Raw genomic sequence first — 19556 nt, forward strand, 5'->3', positions numbered from 1 at the left:
GACAGGGGATGGTATGGGGTGGGCATAAGGGGATGGTATGGGGTGTGTGGCAGGGGATGGTATGGGGTGGGTGGCAGGGGATGGCACGGGGGTGGGCGACAGGGGATGATACAGGGGTGGTGTGGTAGGGGATGGTATGGGGCAGGGTGCACGCGGTAGGGTGGCAGTGCCGAGGCGCGAGTGGCAGGGGGTGCCAAGGTGTGGGTGGCAGCGGGTGGCAGGCCGTGTGTGGCAGGGCAGGCAGGGCCCCGCGGCGCGGTGGCTCGGTGCCTGCTGGTGACGGCGACAGTGACGCCGCGGGCAGCTGGAGCTAAGCCGGGGGACGTGCGGCCTGGCAGCTCTGCCATGCTGGGGAGAGTGGGACAGGGAGGGGGCGGTGCCCAGCCTGGGGCCAGGGCCAGGGGGCCAGGGCCACCCTGACACGCTGTGCCACCACCCCGGGTCCCCACGGCCTCCTTATTGTCTCTCCGTGGGGACAAGGACAGGAGCAGGGGTGTGAGCCCAGCTCGTGGCGAGGGTGCCAGCGCCTGGCGCGAGGTGCCCATGTGCCCCCCCGGCTGCGGAGGGGACAATGGGGCTCTGTGCCGCCCGCCGTGCCCGCCGCCTAATCCGGGGCACGGGGCCGGGGGCCGGGCACCCTGGGGTGGCACCAGGGGGGGTTTAAAGGCCAGAGCTGAGTGGTGTCCCCTGTGCCAGGCGTCCCCGAGCCCTCGTTCCCTGCGAGCTCTCAGGCCACCGCAAGGTACCCGCGGTGGGCACGGGGTGGGGAGGGACACGGCGGTGCCAGTCTGGGGACAGAAGAGTGGTGCCCGGGCTGCAGGGCGCATGGACCTGCCAGGGACCCTATGTCTGGGTGGTGGGGGAGGGGACTTCATGGTGGAGGAGAGGGGACTGAATCATGTGTCCCCTTAGCCTGGCACCAGGTCCTGGGCACCCCGTGGGGACACGCTTCTCTGGGTGGGGGTCCTGGCACAGTGCCACAGGGGTGTAGGAGCCTCCGGGGGTGGGGCAGGGAGTTCTCTGCAAGTGGGCACCACCCAGCTCCTTGCCCCAGTTTCTCTCCATGCCCAGGCACCCTGGTGGGAGCTAGGCACCCACCGAGGGGTGACAGGGAGGTGCTGGGTGCCCTAGGGCACTGGCACCCCGGGGCTCTGCTGAGCTGGCAGAGGATTACACTAATCCCTGCTCGGGCTCAGCCGGGGTCACCGCGGCTGGCACCGAGGGGACAGCCTCGGGTCATCAGGACTGGCACTGAGGGGACAACCTGGGGTCACCGCAGCTGGCACCAAGGGGTGCCCCAGGAATGGGTGCCTGGCCCCAGCGGGTGCTGCAGGAGGGGTACCCTGGGCACCGCAGCGTGGGGAGGGTGGTCCCTGGCACTGAGTGAGGGTGGCACGTTTCCAGGGGTCCCCGCTGACTGTGCCCGTCCTTCCTTTGCAGCCCATTGGTCACCAGGATGGTGAGTGGCACCTGGGGGGGGTCCCGGTGGGGGTGAGCGCCCCGTCCCGGTGGGGCACGGTCCCGGTGAGCCCCAGTGGTGCCGGGCACTGTGGCAGGGAAGCAGGCAGCGTGGCACGCTGTGCCCACCCACCGCGTGACCCCGTGGGGACAAGGGGATGCTTTGTCCACAAGCTGGTGGCCTGGCAGCTGGCACTGCCCCACTGTCCCAGGGGTGGTGGCTGTGTGCCCGGCACCCACTGCCCCCCACCAACCTGGCACCCCACCCACGTGCCCCTGTGCCCTGTGCCCCTCTGCCAGCCCCTCACCCCCGAGGCTGCCCCATGTCCCCTATGCCAGCACCCTACCCCCATGCCAGTGTCTGCCCCAGTGTCTGCCTTGTACTGGTCTCATGCCAGTCCCTTAGCCCCTTGCAAGTCCTTTAGCCCCATTTCAGTCCCGTGCCAGCCCCATGCCAGCCCTGTGCCAGGCGATTAACCCCATGTGAACCCATTAACTCTATGCCAGCCCCATGCCACCCCTTTAGCACAATATCAGCTCCATGCCAGCACTATGCCAACTCATTAGCCCCTATCTAGCTCTGTCAGCCCCATGCTAGCCTCATGCCAACCCCATGCCAGCACTGTAGCCCCATGTCAGACCCATGCATGCCCCCTGCCAACCACTTACCTTCATGTCAGCCCCATGCCAGTCCCATGCCAACCTTATACCAATCCACTAACCACATGCCAGGCCTAAGCCAAACTATTAGCCCCATGTAGCCCCCTACCAGCCTCATACCAACTCATTCGCCCCATGCCAGTTCCTTACCAGTCTCATGCCACGTCCTCAGCCCTATGCCAGCCCATCAGCCCTATGCCAGCCCCATGCCAACCCATTAAACCCATGTCAGCCCCGTTCCAGCCTTGTGGCAGCCTCTTAGCTCCATTCCCAGCTCTGTGCCAGCCTCACCTCTGCCCCCTGCAGCTCTCGATGGAGCAGTCGAGTGTAGAGCAAGGATCGTGCCCAGCGGAGCAGGAGTGGGCAGGGCCCGAGGCGCTGTGCCCAGGCTGGCTGGAGGATGAGGCCCCTGATGGAGAGGTGCCCGAGGACAGTGAGGACCATGATAATGCCACCCATGCCTATGAGCTGCTCCAGAGTGCCCTGTGCCAGGAGGGGTTGCCCCCCACACTGGATCGCTCTGCAGAGCCCCGCACAGGTAGGGGGCATAGGGGACACGGTGCCAGGCTGGGGATGTGAGGGTGGCAGGGACCGAGGTGGCAATGGGGGGCACCCTGCCAGGCTGGGAATGAGGGGGTGGTAGGGACTGGGGTGGCAATGGGGGGCACAGTGCCAAGCTGAGGACATGGGGGTGGCAGGGACAGGGATGGCGCTGGGAGTGAGGAGCTAAGTTGGTGTTGGCAGGAAGAAGGGTGGCCATGGCGTCACGGTGCCAGGCTGGCAATGACAGAGTGACAGTGGGTTTGTAGCCTGGTGGGAGTGCCAGGGCCAGGGTGGCGATAGGGTGCCCATCCTGGGTCTGGTAACACTCGCCTTGCTGGCAGGATTTGGCCCGCTGGATGTGACCGTCTGCATCCTGGGCTCCCCCACTGCCTTTCTGCCCATCCTGCTGGAGGGTGGCACCCGCTGCCCAGGTGGGTATGGCGTCCCCACCCCCACTTCCGTGAGCCAGCCAAGAAGCCCCAGCAGGTGTCCCCATCTCCCACCCAGCTCCCCCGGCCCCGGCCCAAGGCGTTCCCTGCACCCACCCGTGCCTGCGTGACTGGCACTGGGAGGCAACCTGGGGCGGGGGATGAGGGTGGCACCGACCCCTCTGCTCGTGCCCCCCCTGCAGTCCCATCCACGCCAGCACCCCCCAGTGCAGTCAGCAAATGCCACCTCAGGGTGGCACAGGGCAGCCACGGCATCACTCCTTACCCTCCCTGGAGGGGTGTCCCCTTTGCCCCTCATCCCAGGGCAAAGGTTTGGAGACAACGGCTGCCTGTTCCCATGCCCACCCCCAGGTGCCATGGTGCTGTGCCTGTCACCCACCTGGGCCAGCCGGGTGCCCTCGGAGACGTCCCCAGGAGCCTGGTCCCTGCTGCTGTCCCGGGGGATCTCCTTCGAAGCTGGGGGTCACAGCACCCTGGAGACTTTCGTGCCACCCCGCCGTGCCAACTACGTGACGGGCACCTTCCCCGCGGGGGGTCCTGAGGGCGGCTGGGTGGGCGAGCTGGCACGGGACCTCGACTGCCCCACGGGGGGGTCGGTCCCGCTCAGCCGCCGCCTTGAGGACCCCCTGCTCACCCGCTGGCTCCTGGCAGCCCGTGCCAACCTGCCCGTGCCCCCAACCCTGGCCTTTGTCCTGGGGTCAAGAGGGGACCTGCCTGCGGAGCTGGTGGCACCTGGGGTGAGGCTGGTGAGGCTGGAGGACCCCCAGGGCCAGGAGAGCCTGGTGAAGGAAGAGGTGGGCACCTTCCTGGGGAGCACCGCCATGGAGCCCTACAGCCAGGTGGGCACAACGGGGCGTGGTGGGCACGGGAGTACCCATGGGGCATGGCAGAGGGGTGGGCAAAGACATGTGGGGCATGGATGAGGTGTAGGGGGCGTGGGCATGGCCTGTTGGGGCATTCAGGGGCACTTGTGGGTCATGTGCCAGTGGGGTGGCATCAGTGATGTGTGGTGACAACTGTACCCAGGGGGAGTGGTGGCTGGTGGGGTGGTGGTGGTGGTACCAGGTGACATGGGACAGCACTGTGGTGAGGTGGCACTGGGTGGCACGGGCTGGTGTGGGGTGACATCGTGGGGCACATAGCTGATGGTAGGTGGGTGGCCATGATGTGGGGTGACATAGGAGTGCCCTGTGCGGGTGGTGGGGTGGCACTGGGGGCATGCGAGTGGTGGGGTGGCACAGCGGCACCTGGAGACATTGGTGGGTGACAGTGATATGGAGGTGGCCTGGGGGTGCCATGCGGTCGGTGGGGTGGCACTGGGTGGCACGGGGCTGGCACGGTGGCATGTGGAGCTGATGATAGGTGACCGTGGCATGAGGTGACCTGGGGGTGGCACGCAGGTGGCGGTGCGGCCGGCGGGGTGGCTCTGGCGTGGGACGGGCACCCACAGCACCCACGGGAAGGAGGAGGGGGAGGCGGTGGCACGGGCAGTGGGTGCCCGGCTCCGAGGGCTGCGGGAGGAGGACAGCGTCCTGCTGGAGGCCCTGGTGCCCACCGCCCGCCTGCCCGCACCCCCCCCACGTAAGATCCCCGCCCTTGGGTGCCCACCGCCCTGGGATGGGAGGGAAGGACCCCCCAGGCTCCCCGTGGCTGTGGTGGCCACTTGGCTGGCCCTTGGGATGGGTGTGGGGGGGACCACCAGGGTGTGAAGGTGGCCACCACGGACCTTCTGTGGTGCCCTGGGGTAGAGGTGGGGGGCAAAGTGGCCACCTTGGACCTCTGTGGTCCTCTGGAGCGGAGGAGAAGGCTGTACTGGTCCCTCATGGTCCCCTGGGGGTGGGGGAGAAGGTCACCTTGGACCCCCGGAGTCCCCTGGGGCAGGAGTTGGGGAGAAAGTGGCCACCCTGGTCCCATGGGGTAGGGGGGAAGGTTACCCTGGTCCCCTGTGGTCCCGTGGTGGGGTGGGGGAAGGTTACCCTGGTTCACTGTGGTCCATGGGGTTGGGGGGAAGGTAACCCTGGTCCCCCATGGTCCCCAGGGGTATGTGGGAGGCTACTGGCCACCTGGGCTGGAGAGGAAGGTCACCGTGGTCCCCTGGGGCAGAGCAGGGTGGTGAGGTGGCCACCTTGAACTCCCCACACTCCCGTGGGGCTGGGGCTGACAGTGGCCAAGCTGGAGCAGACAGTGCCCTGGGGTCGGGGTTGGCCACGGCCACCACGGTGCCACACAGGGTCCAAGAAGCTCTTGGGGTGGGGAGGGTCAGGCAAGGCCACCCCACGGGCAGGTGGTGGCCGTGCCTGCCCTGTCCCTCGCCCCCCAGGCAGCCCAGCCCCACGGCTGCCGGTGGCCCTGCGCATCTGCACCCTCGTCTGCAGGTCCTGGGGGGACCGGCCCCAGCTCTGCCAGGTACCAGCCCTGCCCAGCCTGGGCTCTTCCCCTCCCGGCCGGTGGGGCACGGTGTGGGTGGTGGCCCAGCAGGTTATGGGGTTGTGGGACACGTCCCCAGGTCCTGGTGGCCTTCCGTGTCCCTAGGTCTGAGGTGGTCATCCGTGCCTCCACGTCTTGGTGGCCCTGCATGTCCGCAGGCTATGGTGACCACCCACTGTTCCCGTGCCTGGGTGGGTCACGTCTCCAGGACACAACCCAGATGGCCCCAGGTGTCCCCAGACAGCTGTCCGTGTCCCCATGCCCTGGTGGCAGCCCTTGTCCCCCTAACATTGAGTCACAATGTCTCCAGTCGACAGGGTGACAGCCCACACCTCCAGGCTATGGTGGCCATTCATATCCCCATGCCCTGGTGGCAGCTGGTGTGCCCATGCCCTGGTGGCAGCTGGTGTGCCCAGGCTATGGGGTGGCAGCTGGTGTGCCCATGCCCTGGTGGCAGCTGGTGTGCCCAGGCTATGGGGTGGCAGCTGGGGTGCCCATGCCCTGGTGGCAGCTGGTGTGCCCATGCCCCGGTGGCAGCTGGTGTGCCCATGCCCCAGTGGCAGCTGGTGTGCCCAGGCTATGGGGTGGCAGCTGGTGTGCCCATGCCCTGGTGGCAGCTGGCGTGCCCATGCCCTGGTGGCAGCTGGCGTGCCCATGCCCTGGTGGCAGCTGGTGTCCCCACGTGTCCCCACAGGTGGCATGTGCCGTGGGGCGTGCGGAGGCCCCGGTGCGCCACGGGGTGTCACTGCCCCAGGGCCTGGACTCCAGCCTGCAGCAGTGGGGGGTGGTGGCCCCCGGCCAGCGGCAGGTCCTGGCCACGCGGCTCCGAGAGGCCGCCGAGGCCACCATGGCTGCCATCTCGGCCACCGAGGCTGAGCTGAGTCCCCAGCAGCGTGGTGGCACCCGTGCCCGCACCGACCTCCTGGGTGAGCACCGCCGGGGAGGGTGACCGTGCCGGCCCCCAGGTGCCACCCCACGGCGGTGGCGCTGCCGCCACGGTGCTGAGCGCCACGTCCTCGTCCCCAGGCGTGGACTTCTTGCTGGCGTGCGTGGACGATGCCCTGGAGCTGGTGGCCTTGTCCACCAACAGCCAGCGCTGCCTGGAGACCTGTCTGCTGGCCCACGGCATGGGGCGCGCCACGGGGGAACCCCCCGGCGACATGCCCCGGGTGGTGGCCGAGGTCCTTCTGCACCGGGCGCAGTGTCACCTGGTGGAGGGCAAGGACATCCTGCTCATCGGGGCTGGCGGTGTCAGCAAGAGCTTCGTGTGGGCTGCTGCCCGCGACTACGGACTGAAGGTGAGCAGAAGGCTGGGTGGGCACCGCCATCAGCCGGCTTCAGAGCGAACGCTGCGTGCCACCCTGCCCACAGCGGTGCCACCCTGCCCACAGCGGTGCCACCCTGCCCACAGCGGTGCCACCCTGCCCTCAGCGGTGCCACCGTAGCTGTGCCCAAGCACCAAGCGGTCTCTCTGCTGTCCCGGTCCGTGGGGAGGGGGTGGCAGGGCTAGGGTGCCAAGGGGTGGGTATCCTCTCTCTGCCACCACCACCATGGTGACACCTCCCCGGGACCTCAGATCCACCTGGTGGAGTCGGACCCGGAGCACTTCGCGGCGGGGCTGGTGGAGACCTTCCTGCCCTACGACAGCCGGGAGCACCGGCGCGACGAGGAGCACGCCGAGCGGGTGGCGGAGCTGCTGCGCTCCCGGGGCATCCGACCCCACGCCTGCCTCTCCTACTGGGACGACTGCGTGGTACTGGCGGCACTGGTGTGCCAGCTCCTGGGCCTGCGTGGCTGCCCACCCGCGGCCGTCCGGGTGGCCAAGCAGAAGAGCCGGACCCACCAGCACCTGCAGCGGTGCCGCCGCGGCCGCCCGCCGCCGGCCGCCTTCGCCGTGCCCTGCCGCCGCCTGCAGAGCCACGGTGACGTTGAGCGGGCGGCTGGCACCGTGCCCTTCCCCGCTGTGGCAAAGCTGGAGTTCGGAGCCGGCGCCGTGGGGGTTCGACTGGTGGAGAACGCCGGGCAGTGCCACGCTCACGCCGCCCGCCTCTGGCGGGACCTGCGGGATGACGACGATCACCCTGGCATCGGCTTGGGCTGGGGCAATGCCATGCTGCTGATGGAGTACGTGCCGGGCACCGAGCACGACGTGGACCTGGTGGTCTTCCAAGGAAGACTTTTGGGGGCTTGGGTGTCCGACAACGGCCCCACACGGCTGCCAGCCTTCCTGGAGACGGCTGCCTGCTTGCCGTCCTGTTTGCCCGCCGACCGGCAAGCCCAGCTGGTACGGGCAGCCCTGAGGTGCTGCCAGGCGTGTGGCTTACGGGATGGTGTCTTCAACGTCGAGCTCAAACTGGGACCCACCGGGCCCCGCCTCCTGGAGATCAACCCTCGCATGGGGGGGTTCTACCTCCGCGACTGGATCAGGGAGATCTACGGTCCCGACCTGCTGCTGGCAGCCGTACTGGTGGCGCTGGGGGTACCGCCGGTGTTGCCCGCTCGCCCGGTGCCCCGCGGTCACTTGGCCGGTGTGATGTGCCTGGGCTCGGAGCACGGGGTGGCACTGGGGGGCGGCGGGGGCTTGGCAGCTCTGCAGGCTCTGCATGAGCGGGGGCTCGTCCGCCTCAACCGGCTCTTTGAGGAGACGGCGGGGGACGGCGAGTACGAGGAGCCCTGCCTGAGCGTGGCATGTGCCGGGGAAACGCGGGCAGAGGCCTGTCTGCGCCTGCTGGGGCTGTGCCAGGCGCTGGGCATCGACTCGCCACGTTACCCAGTCGAGCATTTCTTGTCCCACTTCAAATAGCGCCGGGCAAGCAGCGGGGATGGAGGGGGAACAGCCGAGCATGGGCATGACCACCCTGCTGTCCTGGCATCCCCTCCTGCAACCCCGCCACCCCATGCCCTGGCATCCCTCTGGCACCCTGTTCCCTGTCCTATGACCACAGCAACTCCATTCTCTGGCATTTCCCTGGCATCCTCCCTGCCCTGGCATACCCCCCACCATCCTGGCACCTCATCCCCTGGAATCCTCTCAGTCCTCTGGCATCCACCCATTATCCTCCTACTCCATCCCCTGCCATCTCCCTAGTGTCTTGCCACCACATCCCCTGCCATCTTCCCCTGCCATCCTGGCATCACATTGCCTGGCATCCCCCCACTCCCCTGACACATCAGCTCTTGGCATCGTCCTGCCATCCAAGCGTTTCGTCCCTGGCATCCCATTACCCTGATGCCCTATACCCCTGCCCTGACACCCCATACCCTGGCATCTCCCCATTACCCTGACACTTCATCCCCTGGAATGTCTCTTGGCATCCTGACTCTTGGCATCCCATTCCCTGCCATTCATCTGACACCTCATCCCCTGGCATCCCCCTCACCATCCTGACATCCCATCCACCTGGCATGCCCCCATCACCCTTGCCCCCCATCCCTTGGCATGCCCCCTCCAACCCCATTGCCCTGGCATCCCATCCCCTGGCACACCCAAGCCCTGTCCCCAGCATTCCCTGTCCCCACAGCTGGAAGGGGTCCGGTGCCATTCCCATGCCAGGGGACACTAGGGCAGGGGGCACAGACAGGGTTCTTCTTTAATGAACCTTTGCTAATGGGTTGAGGGGAATGTGAGGACACCCCAGGCGCCCCACCAGGACAGCTGGCACAGCCTGGGGTGTGCTGGCATCCGCTGGCACAGGGAGACCCTACAACAGCACACTAGGATCACCAACGAAGCCCGGGGGTGGGGTGCTGAACGTCACCGTTTCCCCCCAGCGACACAGGACTTCCACCGGCCCCGAGACCCCGCGGCAGGACGGGGCAAGGAGCAGAGGGCAGCGCTGCCCCCGCAGAGAGGGACAGTGTTGGGTCCTAGAGTGAGAGGCAGCCCCTATAGGAACCCTACGGCAACATGTAGCCCCTATAGTGCCTCAGACTCTACAGTAACACCAGAGCCCCTCCAATAACACAAGACCCCTATAGAGAGACTTCACACTAACACACAGCCCCCTATAGGGAGCCTACAGCAATGCATAGCCCCTACAGAGCGCCAGACCCTACACTAACACACGGCTCCTATAGAGACCAGACCATAATAACACATATAGAGCCCTTACACTTACACACAGCCCCTGCAGGGAGCCTACAGCAATGTATAGCCTCTATGGAGCCCCAGACCCTACACTAACACACGGCTCCTATGGAGACCAGACCATAATAACACGCATAGAGCCCTTACATTAACACACAGCCCCTGTAGAGAACCTACACTAACATACAGCTCTTACAGACCCCCTGCACTGACATGCTGCCCCTACAGAGCCTCTGCACTAACTGGGAGCCCCTGCAGTGACCTTACACTAACACACAGCACCTGTACAGACCCTGCACTAACACAGAGCCCCTAAACTAACACATGGGCCTTGAGCTCCTGCACTAAGCCCCAACAGTGACCCTAAAACAACACACGGACTCTACAGAGCCCCTGTAGTCCCCGCAGCTTCCTATAGAGCCTCTACAGCCCCTATAGAGCCCCTACAGCTCCTATAGAGCCCCTGTAGCCCCCATACAGCCTCCATGACCATTAAAGAGTCCCTATAACCACTACAGAGCCCCTGCAACTCCTTAGAGCCCCTATGGAACCCCTACAGCCCCTGTAGAGCCCCTATAACCCCTTTAGAGCCCCTACAACCCCTTTAGAGCCATCATAGAGCCCCTATAACCCCATAGAGCGCCTACAGGCCCTTTAGAGCCTCTACAGAGTCCCTACAACCCCTTTAGAGCCCCTTATAACCCCTATAGAGCCCAAATAACCCCTATAGAGTCCCTATATAGTCCCTATAACCCCTATAGAGTCCCTATAACCTCTATAGAGCCCAAATAACCCCTATAATGTCCCTATAGAGTCCCTATAACCCCTATAGAGCCCCCATAGAGCCCCTAGAGCCCCTATAGAGCCCCTACAGCCCCATTAGAGCCCCTACACCCCTTTAGAGCCCCTATAGAGCCCCTATAACCCCTATAGCGCCACTATAGAGCCCCTACAGCACCCATAGAGCCCCTATAACCCCCATAGCTCTCATAACCGCTACAGCTCCTGCAGCCCCCCGACCCCACACTAACACCGCCCCACACGTCCCCAACGCTGATCCCCGGTTGGGGGGGAGTACCGGGTTGGGGGGGCGGGGGGGTGTCTCGGTCTCTTCCCGATTCTCCCCCCTCCCCCTCCGGTGTCGTCACGGCGTTGCCGGTGATGTGACAGTGACGCGGCGGGGGGCGGTGTCCACAAGTAAAGGCTGTGAGCGGCCCGCGGGGCTCTGTCCTTGTCCCCTCCGTGCGTGTCCCCCATCCCGGGAACACCCTCCCGGGACGCCCCCTCCCCCGCGCAGGGGATTCCCGGGATCCCCCCCGCCCCCCGAAATGACGCGAGGGGGTGTGACCGAAGGGGGCGTAGCCAATGAGGGAGAGGGTGGGGGCTAAGGGGGCGGGGCCTAAGGGGCGGGTCCCGCCGGGGTCCCGGTACAGCGGCGGCGTCATGGCGGGGGTGTTCGATATCGACCTGGAGACCGAGGAGGGCAGCGACGGGGATGAACCCGAGCTGGGCACCGTGAGCTGGCACCGGAGGGGGACGGGGGCACCGGGGAACCGCGCACCGGGATTGCCACCGGGAGTGGGGAATGGAGGCACCGAGACCGGGGAACAGGGACACCGGCACCGGACTGAGGATGGGGATGTGGCGACCTAGAGAGGGACAGGAGCACCGAGAGCGGCTGGGGACTAGATCTGGGACCGGGGGCTCCGGGCATAGGCATACCGGGAGCGGCTGGGGCCGGAGTAGGGGACACCTTCATAGAGGCACCGGCACCAGCTGGGAACAAGATCAGGGATCGGGTGGCACCGGACATAGGGATACCGGGACAGGCTGGGGCCGGGATTGGTTGCACCGGGACTGGGAATGGTGACACCGCACCGGACTGAGGATGGGAATGGAAACAGGGACGGGAGCACCGGGAGCGGCTGGGAATGGGGATCAAGGACAGGGAACACCAGGAATGGAGATAGGGGCACCGGGACTGGCTGGGACAGGGAGCATGGAGAGCGGGGATGGAGGTACCGGGAGTGTCTGGGGCCACGATCGGCGACCAGGGACGCTGGGACTGGGAATGGGGGCACCGGGACTGGGCACCGGGACAGGGATGTGGGTACCGCGATGGGCTTCAGATGGGGCTTGGAGCCGGCTGAGCAGCACCGGGACGCGGTGGGGATGGAGAGCCCGGGAACTGCTCGGTGCAAGGCACTGCCGGGGGTCCCGGTACGACCGGGCAAAGGGAGGCTCTCGCTGGGCAGGGCCCGGGCTCAGCCCGAAAACATCCGGCTGGGCCGGTGGCACCACGCCTCGCCCTGCCTGCCTGCCTGCCATGGGTGCTGTGGGTGTCCTAGGGGACATGGGTGCCCTGCCTGCCATCCTGCCATGGCTCTCCTGCCTATCCTGGGTACCCTGTCTGCCGTGGGTGCCCAGACATAGGTGCCCTGCCTGTTGTGGGCACTCTCTTTGCCATGAGAACCCTTCCTGCCACAGGTGCCCTGTCTGCCATGGGCATTCTGCCTACTGTGGGTGCTCTGTCTGCTGTGAGCACCCTGCTTGCCGTGAGCATCCTGCCTGCCGTGGTCTTGGCTTCCTGCCATGGGCATCCTTCTTGCTGTGGGCACACTTTACAGTGTAGGCACCCTGCCCACCAGGGCCCCCCTTGCCCACCAGTGCCTATGGTTTCCCTCCTACAGGAGATGGAGATGGAGCCCCGGGGAAACGGCCTGGAGTAAGTTGGGGCCAGGCAGTGGGAGGGGCCAGGCAGGGGGTCTGTCCCCTCTCACCCCCTGTCCCCACAGGCCGGTGGGACACTACGAGGAGATCGAGATCTCCGAGAGCAGCGTCAACAACGGCCCCGAGCACATCGGCCCCCACTGCTTCGAGCTGCTGCGTGTCCTGGGCAAGGGTGGCTATGGCAAGGTGGGGAGGGGAGGGAGGGCACGGCAGGCTTTAGCAGGGGAAGGTGGGGGCTGCAATTTTGGGAGGTTTTGCTTCCACACCTCCAACCACTCCTCGCCATCCTTCCAGGTCTTCCAGGTCCGTAAAGTCCAAGGCACCAACACGGGGAAGATCTTTGCCATGAAGGTTCTGAAGAAGGTAACGGCAACCCAGCCCCCTGAGCCACCCTCCAGCTTGCTGGAGACCTCCCCCACCCAAGCTCACCACCTCCCAACCCCCCTCATCAAGGCCAAGATCGCCTGCAACGCCAAGGACACGGCTCACACCCGAGCTGAGAGGAACATCTTGGAGGCCGTCAAGCACCCCTTCATCGTTGACCTCATCTACGCCTTCCAGACGGGTGGCAAGCTCTACCTCATCCTGGAGTGCCTCAGTGGTAAGGGTGGGCTCCAGAGGGTCTCATGGAGGCTTAGCAGGCCTTGAGGTGGCTCAAGGGGTCCTGTGGTGGCTCAAGGGGTCCTGCGGTGGTGCTGGGGGTTGGTTCGGGGTGCCCTATGTCTGGGCACCCCTGGATTGTTCAGGGGTCCTGGGGTGGCTTCAGGGGTCCTGTGGTGGCTCTGGGGGTTGGTTCAGGATGTCTCAGAGATAGCATAGGAGGATCCCTGGTTATGGTTCAGGGGTCCTGCAGTGGCTCTGAGGATTGGTTCAGGGGGTTCCAGGAATGGGTCAGGGGCTTCCAAGGTGGCTTAAAGGGTCTCAGAATGATTCTGAAGGTCTCATGGATGGCTTAGGAGGGCCCATGGATGGTTCAGGGGTCCTGGGGTGGCACTAGGGGTTGGTTCAGAGTGTCTCAGAGATGGCTCAGGGGATTCAAAGGTGGCTCAGGCGTTCCTAGGGATGGCTTAGGGGGTTCCAGGCATGGTTCACAAGGTCCCATGGATGGGTCAGGGTGTCCTGGAGATGGATCAAGAGATCCCATGGTGGCTTAGGGTGTCCTGGGGTAGCTCAGGTCTTGGGTTGATTCAGTAGGTTCCAGAGATGGCTCAGCAGATCCTGGATGGCTCAGGGGATCCCAGGATGACTCAGGAGGTCCTGGGGTGGCTTTAGGAGGTCTTAGTTGAGCTGATTTTGCAGGTGGAGAGCTCTTCATGCAGCTGGAGCGGGAAGGCATCTTCCTGGAGGACACTGCCTGGTAGGGATGGGGTTGGGGAACCATAGCTGGGGGCTGGGGTGGGGACCAAGACCCCAACACCACTCACAGTGCCCTCCCTACCCCAGTTTCTACCTGAGTGAGATCACCCTGGCACTGGGTCACCTCCACTCCCATGGCATCATCTACCGAGATCTCAAGCCGGAGAACATCATGCTCAACAGCCAAGGTGGGTTGGATGGGGCTGGGGGGGTACAAGGTGTGTGGGTGTTGGGGGGGGGGAGGAGTCCCAGCAATGGTTCTTGACAACCACCCCCCCCTCCAAAATGTTCCTCCTTAGGTCACATCAAGCTGACAGATTTTGGGCTGTGCAAGGAGTCGATCCACGACGGGGCCGTCACCCACACCTTCTGCGGCACCATTGAGTACATGTGAGGCAGGGGGTGAGGGTAGGAAGGTCCCCTGGGGGTGGGGGTGGGGGGTGGGGCTGTTTCTCAGCTCAAGGGACCCCTTCCTCCGCTGGAACAACCCCCTCCCCCCACCCCCACCCGCAGGGCCCCCGAGATCCTGGTGCGCAGCGGGCACAACCGGGCGGTGGACTGGTGGAGCCTGGGCGCCCTGATGTACGACATGCTCACAGGATCGGCAAGTCCCACTCCTGCTCTTTCCTCTCCTCGCCCTGGCTGGCTGGGTGGGGGGTGGGCAGCCCTAGCAGGGTGATGTGGAGCCTTCCTCACCCTCCTGGCTCTTCCTCACCACCCGGTGCCTCTCGCAGCCCCCTTTCACCGCCGAGAACCGCAAGAAGACCATCGACAAGATCCTCAAGGGCAAACTGGTGCTGCCCCCCTACCTGACCCCCGATGCAAGGGACCTTCTCAAGAAGGTACAACCACCCCCTTGGCCAGCTGGGGCCTGCCAGAGCAGCTTTGTGTGGCTCCTACCAGAACTGCTGTCCCCTGCTTGGCTCCATAGGTCCATCCAGAACAGCTTTACGTAGGTCCTACCAAAACTGCTGTCCCCCACTTGGTTACCTAGGTCCTACCAGAACAGATGTAGGTCCTACCAAAACTGCTGTCCCCCACTTGGTTACCTAGGTCCTACCAGAACAGCTTTATGTGGGTCCTACCATAACTGGTGTTCCATGCTTGGTTCCATAGGTCCTACCAGAAGAGGTTTCTGTAGGTCCTACCAAAACACAGCCCCACCATGCCCCACTCCATCCCCTTTTCTCTTCCAGTTCCTCAAGAGAAACCCCAACCAGCGGGTCGGAGGCGGCCCAGGTGATGCAGCTGACGTGCAGGTACAGGCAGGGGTGGGCAGCAGGGTGGATGCCAGGCTGACACCCCCCCCCCTCCCTGGACCCCTGACCCTCCCCACCACCCACCCCCCACCCCCACCCCCCCGCAGAAGCAGCCTTTCTTCCGTCACATCAACTGGGAGGATCTCCTGGCCCGCAGGCTGGACCCTCCGTTTAAACCGTGCTTGGTACGACTGGGGGCGGGCGAGGGGGTGGGCAGGGGGCGACCTATGGGTGGGGGGCGCCCGTAGGAGCACCCACCCCCGCTTCCTGCAGCAGTCAGAGGAGGATGTCAGCCAGTTTGACACCCGGTTCACTCGCCAAACCCCCGTGGACAGCCCGGACGACGCTGCCATCAGTGAAAGTGCCAACCAAGCCTTCCTGGTACCCCGCGGGGCGGCTGCGGGGGGAGGGGGGGCGCTCCGCAGCAAGGTGGGCACCCCCTGATGCCCCCCTCCCCAAATCACCTCACAGGGCTTCACCTACGTGGCCCCATCGGTGCTGGAGAGCATCAAGGAGGGGTTCTCCTTCCAGCCCAAGGTGCGCTCCCCCCGCCGCCTCAACAGCAGCCCCCGCACCCCCGTCAGGTACCTGGGGCTGGGGGCAATAGCTGTGGGGGGTGATTGGGGGGTGGAGGGCATTGAGGTGGGCACCATAGGGTGATGTTGGGGGGGCAAAGGGGTGGACAGTGGTGTGGTAGTGCTCTGTGGACTACTCCTGCCCTTCATCTCTCTCTGTGGGGGCAGTGGGTTGGCGGGGGGGGGGGACATCGAGTACAGGAAGCTGGGGCAGGGCACTGGGCACAAGGGGATGGGGCTGGGCTGGGTAGTGGGCACAAGGGGATTGTGGAGGGGTCATTGGGCACAATGGGACAGGGCTGGGGTGGCACTGGGCACAATGGGACAGGGCTAAGGGAGCTCTTGGCGCAAGGGGACAGTGCTGGGAGGGGCACAGGGCACAAGGGAATAGTGGGGTTGGGGCATAGGGCACAATGGCACAGTGCTGGGGAAGCACTGGCCCCTCTGGGACAGCACTGGGGGTACAGTGGAGGGGGGACAAGGAGGGGTTTCTGTGGTGGGCAGGGGATGCCCACCTCACTCCACCCCCTCCTATTTTTGTGTGTGTCCCCCCAGCCCTGTGAAATTCTCCCCCTTTGAAGCATTCAAGCCAGGAGGGACAGGGGGAGAGCCAATGGAGGTGGGAGCCACCCTGCCACCCCCTCCTCCAGAGGGCACAGCCCCCTTGCCCATCAAGACCAAGAAGCAGAAGGGAAGTCGGGGGCGGGTGCCCAGGTAGGGGTGGGGTGGGGGTGGGGATGGGGAGGGCTAGGGGAAGGGCTGGCGTCCCCCCATGGGGTCAGGTCTGGGGGGCACCCCCAAAGCTGCTTCTGCTCTGGGTGTCCCCCCAGCTCGATTTCCCCCCCATGCCTGCTCACACAGACGCCAGGAGGAGCTGGTTTGGGGGGGATGGGGGTGGGCAGGGGCACTCCCAAGGGTGTGGCTCCCCAAGGGTAGGATCCTTGGGGTGTGCCCCCTCCAAAGGCGTGGCCCAGCTGCTGGATGTGTGATAATTAAAGGACTTAATCAGGCCTTGGTGGTCCTGTGTTGGGAGGGTGGGTCCTGAGGGGGCGTTCTTGGGGTGGGGCATGGGCTGCAGGCCCTTCCCCTTTCCTTGTCCCTTATCCACTGTGCCCCCAGTCCTGTCCCCTTATGCCCAGTGCCCTGCCCCCTGTCCTCCTGTGCCCAGTGCCCCCCATTACCCCTTCTCTGTGCCACTCCACCTGTACCCTCTTGTGCCCAGTGCCCCTAGCAGTATCCCATTGTGCCCAGTGCCCCTCCTGCAATCTGCTTGTGCCCAGTGATCCCTATAGCCCCACTCCCTCATGCCTGGTGCCCCCCAGTGGTGCCCCCCAGTACTGCCCCCTTGTGCCCGTCTCATTAGGCTCCGCCCCTCCATTAGCCCCACCCCTTCCATAGGCTCTTCCTCTTTATAGACTCCTCCCCTTCCACAGGCTCCTCCCATCCACAGACTCCACCCACCATAGGCTCCACCTCCTCCACAGGCTCCTCCTCTCCCATAGCTCTTCCCTTCCATAGACTCCTCCCCTTCCATAGGCTCCTCCCCATGCCCCACCTTTTCCCTTGACCACACCCACTCCCCAAGCCCCGCCCACTACAGAACTGGCAGGACATCGATTGGACAGAGCTGCTCTTTTATTGGCCAGCAGCCAGGCTCTGGCAGCCAATGGGGAGCTTCAGACAGGGACAGGTAGTGCCCGCAGGAGGGGCAGGGATGGCACAGGGCAGTGACGGCACAGGGTGGTGACGTCACAGGGCGGTGATGTCACGGGGTGGGCGGTGCCATCACGGGGCAGTGACATCACAGGGTGGTGACATCCCAAAGCACTGACTAAAGTGCAGTGCCATCCCAGGAGGGTGATGGCACAGGCAGTGGCATCCTCCCAGGGCAGTGGCACCACAAGGTGCTGATGTCACACGCTGGGGGTGACGTCACGGCAGTGCCAACAGGGTGAGGACGTCCTGGGGGGTCGCAGGGCACTGCCAGCACAAGCTGGTGACATCCCAGGGTGGAGATGTCCCAGGGCAGTGCCATCACAGGGCGGTGACATGTGGCCCTGTGTCCCCCCACGCCGCGGTGCCTGAGAAGGAGTGGAGGTCACTGAGCAGGGCCTCGGCGCTGCCCCCTGCCACCTGCCCCACGCCTGGGGGGCTGCCTGGGGTCTCCTCCTCCACCTCCTCCTCTTTCTGCTCTTCCTCCTCCTCCTGCTCCTCTTCCTCCTCCTCTTCCTCCTCCTCTTCCTCCTCCTCCTGCCGCCTCAGCTCCTGGCTCCAGGGCATCAACTCTTCCTCGTCATCCCGAGGTGCCATCACCACCACCACGTCCTCCGCCAGGGCTGTCCCCTCCCCGTCCCCGTCCCCGGGCAGCACCTCGGTGTCGCTCTGCCGTCCCCGCAGCCGGTGCCAGCCTCCCCGCAGCAGTGCCAGTGCCCTGTGGCCCATGGGCCGGGGATGGTAGCGCCCAGGCGAGAGCCGGCAAAGGTGGTGCCAGGCTAGTGCCAAGCCCACCACCAAGCACAGCAGGACCCCTAGCAAGGTGCCCACCGCCCGGTCGCTGCGGCTGGCCACGGGGTCGCCCGCCGCCACCGGCCCCAGCAGTGCCAGCAGCACCGGCGCCAGGGGCTGCCACCGCGCCGCAGCCTGCAAGGGGAGGACAAGGAGGTCACTGCCGTGTGGCTGGCACAGGGCCACGATCTCCCTGGCTTTGGGGTGACAGCCACCTCCCAGGATGTGGGGCAGGGGTAGGGCAGAGGGGACAGGGACAAGGGCAGGGCTGTGTCACACCCCCGCTCGCCCCCCTCTGCCCTGGCTGACACCGGTGCGTGCCAAGCAGGTGGCCAGCTGGCCACGGCACCGGGGTGGCACCGTGACAGGAAGCTGTGGTTGGTGGATGCCACCGCACCTGTGGGTGCTGGGGGCACAGGAGGTGGGTGCTGTCCCCATGCCAGCACACACACAGCACCCTGAGCCCCTTCCCCTGCACCTCACACCCCCACAACGTGCCTCTGGGCAGCCCCACCCCAGCCCTGTAGCTACAGCACCCCCCACACCGCCCTGAACCGCCCAAATCTGCCCCCCAACCCCACCATGTTTCCCTGACCCCTCCAAATCTGCCCCCCAGCCCCCCACAATGCCCTTGTGACCTCCAAATTTGCCCCCCAACGCTATTATGGGGCAGTGACCCCCCCAAAAAACTGCACCTCATGCTACCCCAACGCCCCCAACTATGCCCACCCACCCCCAATGCCCTGAACCCCCCCAAATCAGTCCTCCCACCCCCCAAATCTGCCCCCCGTAGCCCCTGCCTCTCCATCCTGTTCCTTCTGCCCCTTCCATGCTGTCCTACCCTCCTCCCCCCCCCCACCCCGCCACAACCTCTCCGGCTTCCCCCCACCCAAGCCCTGCTGTCCCCCCTTGACCCCAACCCATCTGGGCGGGGGGGGGGGGCGTCTGTCCCACTTCCCACCACTAATGCCCCCCTACCCCCGAGATCCCCAGGGTGTTCAGGGGGGACCCAAATATAAGCAGCCCCTCCCCCCTCACAAACTTAGCAGTGGAAACAGGCAGGGGAACGATACTGCCTCCCCCCCCCCCCCAATTCACCTCACTCCCAGACACCCCCCCGCCCCCAAACTTTGGGGTGCTCACCATCAATGGGTGCTGGCAGATCAGGTGCTGGTGCCACTGGTTGGGATGGTGGGGGGGGGGGGGGCTGGCAGGGGAGAGAGCCGGGGGGGGGCCCCCCCCTGCTGCTTCCTGTCCCCCCCACGCAACGGATGTATCGACGCGGGGGGAGGCAAAAGGCTGCACCCCATCCCCCTCCCCCCCCACAGACACCTCCAGCTTACCCCAAAGACACGCTGGAACCCCCAGATGTTGAACGAGTTGTGACCCCCATCCCCCCTTCCGTGTGCCCCCCCCTCCATAATCACCAGTGCCCCCCTCCCCAGCATTATACTGGGGGGGGGTGAAAGGGAGCTTGCTCCCCCCGCCCCCATCTCCCCATTTCCTG

The 19556-nt window shown here is 65.5% G+C and overlaps 3 protein-coding genes across 5 annotated transcripts; 2 read left to right on the plus strand and 1 right to left on the minus strand.

Annotated features, from left to right (window-relative positions):
* Positions 1-709: 709 nt before the first annotated feature.
* CARNS1 (carnosine synthase 1) lies at positions 710-8986 on the plus strand. 2 transcript variants are annotated; one of them, XM_054171685.1, is made up of 10 exons: positions 710-742; positions 1441-1459; positions 2425-2656; positions 3003-3092; positions 3462-3949; positions 4511-4691; positions 5431-5516; positions 6232-6463; positions 6564-6835; positions 7114-8986. In XM_054171685.1, exons 2-10 carry the CDS (start codon positions 1457-1459, stop codon positions 8338-8340), a joined length of 2811 nt encoding a protein of 936 aa, XP_054027660.1. In that variant the 5' UTR covers positions 710-742; positions 1441-1456; the 3' UTR covers positions 8341-8986. The 2 variants fall into 2 exon arrangements, with proteins under 2 accessions (XP_054027660.1, XP_054027661.1); XM_054171686.1 differs by lacking the exons at positions 710-742; positions 1441-1459 and adding an exon at positions 1500-1524.
* A 2035-nt stretch (positions 8987-11021) lies between these two features.
* RPS6KB2 (ribosomal protein S6 kinase B2) lies at positions 11022-16283 on the plus strand. 2 transcript variants are annotated; one of them, XM_054171687.1, is made up of 15 exons: positions 11022-11139; positions 12315-12349; positions 12420-12540; positions 12649-12717; positions 12808-12955; positions 13654-13711; positions 13798-13898; positions 14010-14100; positions 14224-14314; positions 14445-14552; positions 14907-14969; positions 15077-15154; positions 15243-15350; positions 15441-15553; positions 16100-16283. In XM_054171687.1, exons 1-15 carry the CDS (start codon positions 11068-11070, stop codon positions 16260-16262), a joined length of 1419 nt encoding a protein of 472 aa, XP_054027662.1. In that variant the 5' UTR covers positions 11022-11067; the 3' UTR covers positions 16263-16283. The 2 variants fall into 2 exon arrangements, with proteins under 2 accessions (XP_054027662.1, XP_054027663.1); XM_054171688.1 differs by lacking the exon at positions 15077-15154.
* Positions 16284-17560: 1277 nt separating this feature from the next.
* On the minus strand, positions 17561-19470 carry PTPRCAP (protein tyrosine phosphatase receptor type C associated protein). Its single transcript, XM_054172035.1, has 2 exons — positions 19393-19470; positions 17561-18184 (listed from the first exon to the last, which is right to left on the minus strand). Exons 1-2 carry the CDS (start codon positions 19468-19470, stop codon positions 17579-17581), a joined length of 684 nt encoding a protein of 227 aa, XP_054028010.1. The 3' UTR covers positions 17561-17578.
* Positions 19471-19556: the final 86 nt, after the last annotated feature.

The sequence above is a fragment of the Dryobates pubescens genome, chromosome 22, assembly GCF_014839835.1.
Source record: "Dryobates pubescens isolate bDryPub1 chromosome 22, bDryPub1.pri, whole genome shotgun sequence".
NCBI lineage: Eukaryota > Metazoa > Chordata > Aves > Piciformes > Picidae > Dryobates > Dryobates pubescens.